General features: G+C 39.0%; 1 protein-coding gene across 2 annotated transcripts; it reads right to left on the bottom strand.

The window, feature by feature from the left end:
- Window positions 1-2,067: 2,067 nt before the first annotated feature.
- arhgap4a (Rho GTPase activating protein 4a) lies at window positions 2,068-12,019 on the bottom strand. Of its 2 annotated transcripts, none has more exons than XM_042409848.1 (22): window positions 11,941-12,019; window positions 9,069-9,158; window positions 8,663-8,834; window positions 8,373-8,535; window positions 8,072-8,134; window positions 7,864-7,992; window positions 7,644-7,772; window positions 7,314-7,535; window positions 7,100-7,201; window positions 6,423-6,602; window positions 6,168-6,252; window positions 5,923-5,950; window positions 5,729-5,828; window positions 5,506-5,566; window positions 5,156-5,233; window positions 4,907-5,035; window positions 4,708-4,813; window positions 4,068-4,295; window positions 3,928-3,983; window positions 3,583-3,814; window positions 3,439-3,487; window positions 2,068-2,807 (listed from the first exon to the last, which is right to left on the bottom strand). In XM_042409848.1, exons 2-22 carry the CDS (start codon window positions 9,133-9,135, stop codon window positions 2,685-2,687), a joined length of 2,502 nt encoding a protein of 833 aa, XP_042265782.1. In that variant the 5' UTR covers window positions 9,136-9,158; window positions 11,941-12,019; the 3' UTR covers window positions 2,068-2,684. The 2 variants fall into 2 exon arrangements, with proteins under 2 accessions (XP_042265782.1, XP_042265781.1); XM_042409847.1 differs by lacking the exon at window positions 11,941-12,019 and adding an exon at window positions 11,674-11,934.
- Window positions 12,020-12,273: the final 254 nt, after the last annotated feature.

Here is a 12,273-nt window from a genome sequence, read left to right as displayed (position 1 = left end):
TCGGTGAATCACTCCTATCACTAATTATGTTTACTGTGTAATTGTTGTTGTAATTGTTTCATGATATTCTCCTTATCTTCAGTCAGAATTAAATAATTAAATAATCCTTGGCGTGGTAAGAATGCTTTCATTTATTTTGGGGGATCCTGTCCTATATTCATAAGGGCCTATGTTTATTAAGATGCCTCACATTGACTAAGTCTAATCGCCAAAATCTCTGTGTTGCTTATAAAAATAAACATTCTTATTCACTTTCAATTGACTTCTCCTTATTGAAATGAAACTTTGGTGTTAGTCAATAAGGAAGATCTTTTTTTTTTATCATACTCTGCCTTTAACCATCATGGGTTAATGTTGCTATTTCCTTCCGTTCTATTTCTCTGTCACTTCCACTTTCCCACACTGTCAAAATCCCTTCATTCTCAATTCTGATACCACAACACCTGACCAATGATCTTTCTAGTCACGTTTCTCTGGCCAATCAGACTCTTAGTGCTGCTCTTTAAATATCATTTCTATTTCTGCACTCTGTCTTTCAGACCAACTATTGTGCAACCAACCTCCTCCCCATCACCACCATATAACACACATAAATCAAATTACATAAGTAATCTATATGGTATAAGTTTATTATTCACAAATGTAATTTTTTAAAGAAATTACCATTATTTTCTATGTTCCTTCATGATTTTACATATTTTTTTAACTCAAAACTCTTCAAAACAAAAAGAGTATATGGACAATTATTATAATTACATTTTTGAAAACATATAGAATTGCCTTTAATTATTTTAATATATCTTTTTACAGTATTATTATTATTATTATTATTATTTTATTGTCCTTGTCTAATTTGTATTTCCTGACTTGATTATAATTTCACTTAACAATGGTTAACATTGTGATAAAATGGAATGTGTTATGATAAATAAAGTTTCAATAAAAAATGTTATATTTATTGAAATTAATATATATCCTTTAGATTGTATATAAATAGTATCACACATTGTTTTGCTTAATATATTTAAATGTGATATAGATGTTAATGCTATGTGGTACGTTATTTTGGTCAATTTATTCAGTGGAGGAATGTAAACTACATTTTACTCAAGTAACAATTTTGAGATAATAAGTAGCCTTTTTCACAAGTACTTCCATCTTATGCTACTTTATTTTACTCCACTACATTTTAAAGGAAAATATTGTACTTTTTCTCCACTATAGGCCTATTTATTTTTTTTATCTAATGTTTATTTGTATAGGGACAAATATATAGCATGAACTAATGCCACATACCACAGCATTTACAACCTAAGCTAGTTTACATTGCCTGTCCATAGATGGGCCTTTAAAACACATAAAACTCACCAATAAAAAACATGTGGGATAACACAAAACTCAACGATACAAGTGCATACAAAACAGCACAAGACACAAACAATTTACAGTGATACAATCAAAGTATCATAAAACATCAAGCACCAGACCACTCATGACTGCATGATTCCTCTTTAAAACTGGTTTCAATTTGCGTTTGAAATGATCCCAGTTCTGTGGGTAAGAAGTTCCACATGTTGATCCCATGGACAGAAAAAGCTGTTTGTCTAAGTGAGGATTTACGAAATGGCCTTTTATAATTCCCAGTATGGCTTTAAAAAAGAAAGCTATAAAACTATTTGGAAAGTTTAAAGAACTTTTTCACAGAAGACATTTTCACAGGTCGTAGCAGTAATAGCACAGGTGTAACTAATGCTGGCTGACTGAAGAGTTAGATATACTTAAATGGAACATAGCAGTCCCTCTTATATCATCATTATGTGTCTTTTTCTCCAATAACAAGTCAAAATGTGTATTGTGGAAAAAGTTGTATTGCCAAAATTTCTTGACCTTAGTTACTCTTTTTTACAGCCTCATTTCCTTTTTTAGTTTTTGCAATACAATCTGTGTTTTTGATTGTGTTATAAATCTATTTTAAAAAGCTTACTCATAATGAAGACTTAAAGAAATTTAAAACATAAGTCCCACATCCCAGGTTTTCCAGTCCTCTTGCTAAAAAATAAAAACAGCTTTCAGAATAGACAAAATATTTATTTAGCATATTGCCTAGATATACAGTTTGAAACAAGTTACAAATATTTCATATATACAAATTCCTTACAGCTCTAGTATTCACAGTATTCTTACCAACTTTGTGACTCCATCTCATTGTGGTAAACAGACATTTGAAGAAGCATAGATATGTGCTTTCATGTAGATATGTGGTACCGACTAAAAATCACTGAGAAAAATTGGCCTCACGTGGTAATAGTTGAATCTATCAACACCTACACAGATGCAGATATAAACTCATAAGTTATATAACCACATCCAATTGTACACAAGCACAACTGTGCATTTCAAGTAAGTTTCCACATGGTGCTGCAGGTCTGCAGTCACAATGGGGTTCTGCTGTACAAAACATGAATGAAAGGGCTTGTGAGTATCAAGCCACGCTGTGAAGACGCCCAAACCAATCACAGGGACCTCAGAGTAGTGACTATGGGTCAGTAATCTCAATTTTCTAGAAATAGATGTGTTGAAAGCTGCTGTCAGGGCACATCACCCTACACCTCAGTGTTAATTTGTATCATCTATTGATGCCAGTCCTCTCACTCCAGTGGATCTTTGAACAGCCCCGCTCCTTTCTACTTGCGTCCATCACGCTTCCCTTTCCTTTGGGGAGCTTGGGCAGAGGGAGAGGACTGATCTTGCTGGGTTTGCCGCGTGAGGAGCTCCTTGAAGACCGAGTCCATCTGGCGACAGACCTCCTGTGAGATGGCATAAACAATGGTGATGGGAAAGGAAAAAGACAAAACCGTCTTTGTTCTCTGCACTGCCTTCAGCTCAAGAGCTTCTGATTTTATCATAAAAACATAATGTACTGTTGGTATTACAACATGAGAAATTTAGTGCTACTTTTTATGATGGTTTATCATTTATATCTAATGCTTTAGTGATTATACTAATGCTTTATAGATTATTATAAGCCAACAATAAAAAAAGCTTTTGTGTTGGGGTTGCCAAAAATATTTTTTGGCTTGTGTTATTCTTCAGCATAAAATTCCTTTTTCTTTTTAGCTCTTAGCTCATTAGGAAGACCAATCCAATGCACCGTTCAACCTCCAACCCTCAAAGTGCTGCAGAGCATCTGGACCAAATCCATTTATTAACAACTTATTAACATTTACAACTACACACTTAATGGGTTGTGGTAAAAATTGTCATTAATGACTTAAATATTTAAGGTGATTGACTAACTTTTGCTGATGGCTCATTAGAATGTGACAAACCCATGACCCTTTGTTAGTAAAGCATTAGTAAATCATTTAATAACCCATTAGTTACACCTTTCTACAAGTATTCAGAGTAATTTAAAACCAAATGAGAAAGAAGACAGACCTTGTCAACTTGAACAGCAGTATCCTCAGAGGATGATTGTTCCTGAATCCTGTATGCAAAAAGGAAAAGAACAAATTGCATATTTATTTTTTCACATGAACGTGACAAATCAGTTGTGACAGTGTGACATTCATTGGTACTCACTCTCTGCGCACATAGCCAGGAGAGTTGACCCGCCGTGGCCTGCCCTGTGGCCCAACGGGAATCTGAAGCATTAACTTTCCAGTTGAAGTGATGCCGCCCCCTGCTGGTCCAGCTGTCAATCTGCTTTGGTCAATGGAGCCGCTGCTGTTGGCTCTTGGACGTTCTCCCTTTCTCTGTGGAGGTGCTGCAGACGAGCTGGTGCTTTGGTCAGCTGAGGATCCCATTTCCGCTTCTGTTGTGCATCACATTGAGACATTATTCATTTATTCTTCAGAGACACCATCACAGTAAAAAAAAAAAAAAATAATAATAATAATAATAATAATGATGAGCATTTAAACTCACCATCTTTAATTTGAGAGTACTCTGCATCCCCATCTCCTTCATCGATGATAGGCTCACTGTTAGAAAAACAGTCACATAATCAGTCATTTTGTACACTTTGTCCATATTACATGTATGCATCTGAACATCTTTTCTCCTACCAGTCATCCTGTTCCAGTGTCATGCACTTCTCGTACACAGGTCCTGGTACTTCGCTCTGGGTGGGGAAGATGCTTTCATGCTGGAGGATGATGCTCTTCACCAGGGCGTTGATCTGAGGCTGCAGAGTGACAACGTCATCATCTTGGGCCCCTCGTACCAGACTTGGACCAAAACACACAGCCAGGTTGTAAGGTTGCATCATGTTCTCGTCACTGTACTGAGACACACTAGAGGCAGGGAACAGAGAGAGAAAAGAAAATAGAATGAAGGATTAGAAAATATTAGAATAAAGGAAGCACAAAAAAGATGAAGTCGAGAGGCTTATAGAGGCAATTTCTCCAAAATGTTTAATATTATACTTATTTAAACAATGGCTGTTTTGTATGTTTTTGGAATGAGCTGGTAAAGTTCATTTGGCTCTGATAAATTTAAAGTATAAAGTGAAAAAATACATGCCTATCACACTTCTGCCAGATCAAATGTGTGTAAGACACAATAGAGCTAAAAATTGTGAATATATGATCCCATTAGCTCCTTCTTCTTTCCAGAAAGACACATTTTGATTTGGCTGATTGACACAATGCTTTTTGCAGGTACATATACTGAACAGTGACGACTGCAATGAGCTGCAATACTCACTGATGAAGGAATGCAAAGAGGTATCTCATGACAATGATGACCGGCTCAGGGAAAGAAGAGATGACTGTTTTGAGCTGAGCAGCTCTCTCTGCCTCGTTCTTTATTTCTGAGAAAAGGAGATGAAAGAAAGATAAGCTCCTGTTGTACACTCTCAGCCACACTCATTTCACATTTCAACACGTACACCAAACACACTCACGGGCACACTCGAGGAGCTTGCTGGTGCTGTCGATGGGGAAGATTGGACTATCCAGACCTCTAAAATAGAGCTTCAGCACTCCAGCAACAGAGTCCAGGTCATATCTCTGCTCATCCAGGGGGTCATCTCCTGCAGGGGATGTCCACAGCACACTGCCCCACATTATTAACGCTCCACAGCATGAGGAGCTACTTTAACGATGCATACCAGTCATGCCAACACACAAACATAAAAAACACACAGGCCTACCTCGCTCAAATGCGTCCCTCAAGTTGTTGACCTCCATCTGAGACCCTGGAACCCTAAATATCCCCTCATGGTGGAGACCTGATGGATGGACAGATTATTGTAATTCCTCAATATCCTAAACTAAGTGAGACTTTTTAGATCCAATGCAAAATATATTTAAAGCCACCATTAGCTGAATTTTTATATTATAGCATCTTTTTAAATTTATTCTGATGGCATACGTTTTCGTTTGTAGAAGGGTACTAATTTTCAGATTCCACACAGAGGTTTTAAATCATATTTTGAACTAAAATATGTCAAGTATATCTTACAAACATGCAGCTGCTGTTTTACCGTTCTTTCATTCTTACCATTAAGGTTGATAAAGCGAATGCAACTTTCCACAACAACTGGAATCTGTTGTCCTGACTCCTGAAAATAAGAAATTTATTGATGAATTTTCACAAACAGCAACTCTGACACATTATCTCTACGTCATGTGCTGGAAAAGAAAAATAAACTATAATAAACTAACTATACATATGGGGAGAATAATTCTGAAAGTGGAAATGGCGAGATCATGAAAGTAGTTACCTGTATGAAGGACAACATGTCTCCATTGAAAAGTTTGTGGTTGTGCATCAAATTGCCACTTGAGGGATTTTTCCTGATACGCATAGACTTTCCATTGAGTCTGCAGAGATAGATACCATAACATGAACACACAGTTTACTCTGTTTTGGCTCATAATTATTCTATAAGACCTCATAAAAGGTTTATATCCCTACCTCGGTTGATGTCTATTTGATGCTTCGGCTAGGAAGAGAAAAAAAAAAGGATTAGAACAAGCTTACCTGAGAAGCAGTAAGAAGAAATACATTAGAATAAATAAAAACGGAATACTTTACTTATGTGTAAAAAAAGAGGAACAACAATTTATTGGTAAATAATACCCCAAAATGCACCATCAGTTCCTAAATGACACTTTGTCAGCATTTTGTCTCGTGCTATTACAAGAAAAGAGAAGTGATACCTTTTTCAACAGCCACTTTAAGCAGGTCATGCTTGGCTTGCAGTTTAGCTACCAGAGAGCTCCCAACAAGGTACTCTTTTACTTTCTGTAAAACAAATTAAATCATTACCATTCTGTTGACATCAGTCTCTGTGGTTCTTATCATCACCATCACCAAACTCCAGTGATCAAACTAACATGACCACCCATTGTCATCATCAGAAACCTCCCATAGCGTGTACTATTTCTGGTCTATTACTTTAAAAACAGACTCACAGTGAAGTAGAGATTTTCTACTTCTTGCAAGTTGGCCCTGCGACGGGCCACACTGGGCCTGACTGACAGGTTCTCAGTGCTGCCCTCCTGAGATGAAGCGCTGTTGCTGCTGGTCTCCAGATCATCATCACTGATACCCTCCAGCAGGGTGGACTGGGCTGCTGACATGCTCTTAGTAGCCTGTGTGACAGTGGCAGAAACAACAACTGGAATTGACCCTCAGATGTTAACTCTGATTCTGTACAAACGGGCATTTTGATGATGGTGTGTAAAATACCAGTGTCGGAAAACATTATGTTGCTTTCAAGCTTTCAACCTGAATAACAAGCTGAGTTTGATTTGAAGTGTGTTTTATTGATTAGGACCATTTCTAGCAGCAATTATTGATTAATAAGTATAAATTACTCCTAAGAAATCCTCTCTAAGTGCCATAGTAATGTGCTACAGTGCTTCTTTCCATATTTCCTTCAACTCAAGATACACGGGTCCATCCTTTCACAAAAATAAATAAAAACTAAAATAAAATATGGTTTAAAATAGCAAGAACATTATTTTATAGACTATTTGTAGCCTTGAATGAACTCTGCCTTGGACTCAAACGTGGCGACTTGAATATAACATGAGTAGATACAGTAAAGCCATAAAAAAGGTGATAATGATGTGTGATGTTGTTGTACCTCCTCAGTTTCCTGGGTGACTGCCGTCAGCCTAGTTTGTGTCTGTTTGAATCTGGTCTCCAGCTCGCATCTCATCTCACACTCTGCACTAACCTCAGAAACCTGAGAGACACAAGAGAGTCTTGAGTTGATGTCAAACATCTGAGAAATGCACGTACTTGTACTGAAAGTACTCACACAGAAGAAACACACACACACACACACACACACACACCTGGTCTCCATCATGGGGCTGATAGGGGAAACGAAGGGGCATACAGAAGGTGTTATAGTGGTCCTGCAGCAGGGTGTCTCTGTCCTGGCACTGGTCCAGTCCTGACACGGACCCTTGGAGCTGCTGCAGCCCCGTGCTCAGGTTCTGCTGGGCCCGCCACCGACTGGACAGGTAGGCCTGCATCACCCGGCCCAGAGAGACGCGGTACCCGACATCTGCACACTGAGGCAGACAAAGAAATTTCAGACAATATCGCCTGTTTGATACGGGTGCTTTCAATCTGGCGCTGCACATCAGTTCACACACAGAGCTGTGAACTGATACACTCACATCAATGAGAGTTGAGATGTCCTGGAGGTAGTACTTATTCATAGAAGCGTTTGCGGCAGCCAAGTTTAGGAGGTAATCGTTTCGGGCCTTGCTGCACTTCAGGTATATGTCTTGGACTTTACCTTGTCTCTATAAGCACATAAACAATCACCAATAAGAGATGAAACAGACATTCATAGAGATCTATGCACATAATACTACATAAAGGATATTTATTTACTTTTTCTATCAACCTCTCCAGTTTCTTAGCAGCACTCTGCTTCTGCTTTTCCTCCTGTTTCTCTGCTTCCTTCAGCTTCCCCTCTGCACACACATAGTCTGAGTGGTACTGGTAGTACGTCCGCCATGCCTGCACAGAGACACATACAGTGATATTTTCCTTTGTTTGTTTAGGAAACAGAAAGATGTTTTGGGCAATTACCACTTACGGTCTGTAGCTCTGTGGTAACCTTGAGTAGTCCATCTTGTAGCTGAGTACAGATGTCTTTACTCTGGAGTGGAGACAAAACACAACAGTCTGAGTGAGATGGCATAACATGGAGAGAACACAGTGAGACACTTTTTTTTTTTTTTTAAATACTGGGTAGAAAGAGAAGGTCTAAAAAAGAAAAGTGGCAATATCGTTTGCATCAGGTGAGTTAAAGTGTGCAGGTACAGACTTGTCAATCTCTCCAAATGCTTAATGACAGGCTATGTTTGTGGTTTATGGGTCAGCGCTTGCATCAGTACCTTCTTGGCAAGACGTTGTGTGTACTCCAGGCAGTGTGTGAGAGGTTGGATGAGAAGGTTGCTGCAGCTCTCACTCAGTCTATTGTGGTCCCTACTTTCTTGGCGAGTCTGGGATAGCAGAGCCAGCCAGACCTGGGCCACTGTGTGACTACCGGGTTCCTTCCTGAGAATATGTAGTGAAGAAAAGGAAGGAACACAGGGACAAATGTTTTGTAAGATGCAACCAGGAATGCACAAATGAACTGCTTGTCGATATTATGTGCCCTATCAAAATACAGGATCACTTTTACCTTTTGATTCTGGAAGTGAACTTTTCTGCAAGTTTTTCCAGGGAGCGGGAGTACTCGCTCTCAATCTCACCCCTTCGGCGGAGGTAGTCTGTCAGGTCCTGCAGCTGCTGGCTCTTCTGCTCAAGTTGCAAGTCCAACACCTTCAGCTGGTCTACAAGCTGGCAACGCACCTCTGAAAGAGAATGAAGGGCGGGGGTAAGTTACAGACAAACATGAGAACAAACATGTACGAGAGAATATGACTCATTGTGAAAGTGCTGCTGTGGGTGAGAAACAGCTTCTTACAAGTTTTTTTCACAAAAAAAGGGCACATGTTGAACGCAGTTTAGATTGTGTGTAGTAAAGAGGTTGTTAGAATGTTACACATGTAATTTATGTGGTCACACAATTTACGTAATTATTTTACCTTTGATTTGTGTATCGTAGTCCACTGTACCAACCTTCTCCTTCCTGAGTTTCACATGGGAAGTCATTGTTGCTCCAACTGGGTGGAATTCTGTATAAACAGAGTGATTATTTTATCATCCCACCATGTAGTGTGAAATATCAGCCGCTCTGTTCCTTTAAACTCTCTTACAAACTCATGTTGCACTTAATACTGCTATTTTGATCTTCTTTGCTGCTGGACAAAGTCTGGTTATAAAAAAAATAAAAAAAAGGCCTGTGACCCACTGCTGCACCCAAGCATGCCTTTCTACAAACAATCACACTCTTCATGCTGAAACACCCCCCTGCACAGACCATGCAAACTTCCTCCTACCACAGAAAGAGCCAAGACAGCGTGTTCATCTTACTGTAACACATCTCTTGAAACCGGTGCCCCTCTGCTATGCTCTGCTGAACGGCAGACAACTAGAAAACCAGTTGGCATGTGCTGTCTGCCACACCGGTCAAGCTGCAGAATTGCATGTATGGAGCGAAAATAGCTCTAGCAACATCTCAGCTGCCCTAAAAATAGGGTGAACTGCAAGGCATACAACTCGGATGGGATGTATGCTCTGAAGACTAGAGGTGGTTTTACTAATGATACTCAAGTTAACCAAAGCGCTTCAAGTATATTCTGTGTATTCAAGAATAAAATAGAAGCCACGGCCGCTTTTGACTTTGTTCTTCTACGGTTGATTGCCAGCAATTCATAGAAAACATATTCCAGTTTAGATTGAAGAGATGGGACAAGTTTATCTGACTGAGACTGAGCTTTATACAGGATAAAGGTCAAAATTAAAGGATAGGTTCACAATTGTTCAAGTCTGTCCTAAAACAATAGTCAGGTGCACAAATTAACACTGAAACATGTTTTTCTTACTATAATCATTCCCCCTGTTCATACTGACCACTACGAGATCCCTTCATAATGCACTTCGAGTGGGGGACAAAATCCACAGTCCTCCTTCCGTGCAAAAGTGTATTTAAAAGTTTATTTGAAGCTAATGTGAGCTGACAGCTGTTCAGGCAGTCAGGTTGTTGAACAGCTGATGCACCCATATACACTTTGTTGTTATCGTGTACTGTATATTATGTTTACAATGTATATACATGAATACATTGTGTACATTGTCTATGTAGGTCTATAGTGTGTTTTTGCTGTTTTGGGATAATGTGCCCTTTGTGGTGAGGCAGAGAGAGCCAGAGCAGATTATTGTATTTTTATTACACATGACAATAAAGAAGAACTGGAACTTGTTTCCTCCATTCAAATGAGTCAAATCAAGTCAATATCTTTGAAAGTTTCAGTCTTTTTATTGCCAAATTCTTTCTTTTTGTTATGATCCTTCCACTGCAGCTGAACAGGAAAACACTGTCGAGACAGAGGGAAATTCTTACTAAAAAGACTGTAACTGTGGAAGATATCCACTTTATTTGACTTACTCAGATGGCCAAAGCCTCATATTAATGTTTTGCTCAATCGAGGACTGGATTTCATATCCCATCACTAACATCGTAAACACATTTGGAGTTAACGGTCGGTTTGAACAGGAGGAATAATCACAGCAAGCAAAACCTGTTTCAGTGTTCATATGAACAACTGACAGTTATTTTAAGATTTGAACCTGTGTAAACCTATCATGTAAGAGTGAAACTGAAAAGCACGTATCTTAAGGACTGTGGTTTCGTTTTTTTTCTTTTTCATGTTGAATGATGGGAACTAGCAGCAATACACAATATCTTGGCCTAATCTCAGCAAACTAAAGATGAAATGGTGCTGAGAGGGCATGACTGAACTATTTCAATGCACAACAGTCGTTTAAACACATGATCATTTGACGAGTTGATGTCTGCAGGATATCATTCATTAGGAGGACATAGAGCTTATCAGAAAGGGGAAGAGTAGGGTTTTTCTCTTGCTGGATCATAACCTTATGTACACACATACGCACACAGAGAAACACACTCTCTCTCTCTCTTAACTTCTCCTTTTTTCAGAAGCCAAACGTCACTCATCAGCATTCTCTTTAGCTGAAAAGTGCACTCATCACTTTTTCCAACTAAAAAATTTACCAACTGACCTGCTAAAATGACTCCGCTGTGTTACAGCAAACCCAAAAATCCTTTTAAAAAAAGAGGAGAGTCTCATTTTTCCAGCCTATGTCACCCTTTTCCATTAGCCCTTCCATTCTTTCTCCGTGTGATCAGCAGTGAATCACCACCTCCTGTCGTCACAATCTGCTGCAATGTTTTATTAAAGCTAATCTTAACCCCAGTGCAACTAGATTTTCAGTCGCTATTAGTATAACGCTGCGTGTTTCACTCTGAGTTTTCACAAGTACCAACACATAGATGCTGCCTGAGCTATGGAACGTTGATGGCCCGAGGACTATGTCTGCAGCCAATAATAACATAATTGTAATAATCAAGCAGAACGAGCCTTCATAACACAGTCAACATGCAGACAAAAAACATGTTTATTAGACCTAAACTGGCAAAAATGTCCTGTTTTTGGTGAGACAGATCTGTAAATCAAAAATCAGTGAAAGTTTAATAGATCCAGTAAAGAAAAAAAAGAATCCTACCTGATGAGGAGCAGTCTTGACTAGTTTCTTCTCCAGAATGAGGCGACTCAATAATGCCAGTTAATAGCACAGTAAGCTCTCAACTGTTTCACCTCCCCCTCACATTGGACACGGATGGGTGTGGGTGGAGTGGAACTCATCTCTCTGACTCTCTCTCTCTCTCTCTCTCTCACTCACACATATAGTTTGAGGCATCTCTGTGTGTGTGTGTGTGTGCGTGATTGTGCAAGTGTGACGATTGAAAACCTTTTTCTGTCAAGTCCTTACTTTCTCTTTCATGCTGCCTCTTGAACTCCACAGCAGGTTTTCAGTCCAATCAAACACCAGCTGTTTTCACTGATTAGTCCCTCCTCACTGGTTATTCACAGCCTACTGAGTGAAATCAGCTGCTATAGTGTTCAGTTGTTAAAAAACACAAAAACAAAAATTGAATACTCAGGGTCTTCTTAGCACAAGATCAAAGGTCACCTTAGTTCACAATCTTCTTGCTCTATGAGTAATTTATGGCTACTATTCATGGACGCACCTCATGTAGTGTCATATATGGAAACAAAAAAACAAAAGACCATTGCAGCTACTGAATCACATTTAATGTTTCTG

This window comes from Thunnus maccoyii, chromosome 4 (assembly GCF_910596095.1).
Source record: "Thunnus maccoyii chromosome 4, fThuMac1.1, whole genome shotgun sequence".
In the NCBI taxonomy this organism is placed as follows: domain Eukaryota; kingdom Metazoa; phylum Chordata; class Actinopteri; order Scombriformes; family Scombridae; genus Thunnus; species Thunnus maccoyii.
This window is presented reverse-complemented; position numbering and strand designations above follow the sequence as displayed.

Coding starts and splice junctions, on each gene's coding strand:
- arhgap4a (XM_042409848.1), bottom strand. CDS start 9,135: ATGACTTCCCATGTGAAACTCAGGAAGGAGAAGGTTGGTACAGTGGAC. Junction 5,036..5,155: donor GAGGGACGCATTTGAGCGAG/GTAGGCCTGTGT, acceptor CATCCCCTGCAG/GAGATGACCCCCTGGATGAG. Junction 4,814..4,906: donor CAAGCTCCTCGAGTGTGCCC/GTGAGTGTGTTT, acceptor TCCTTTTCTCAG/AAATAAAGAACGAGGCAGAG.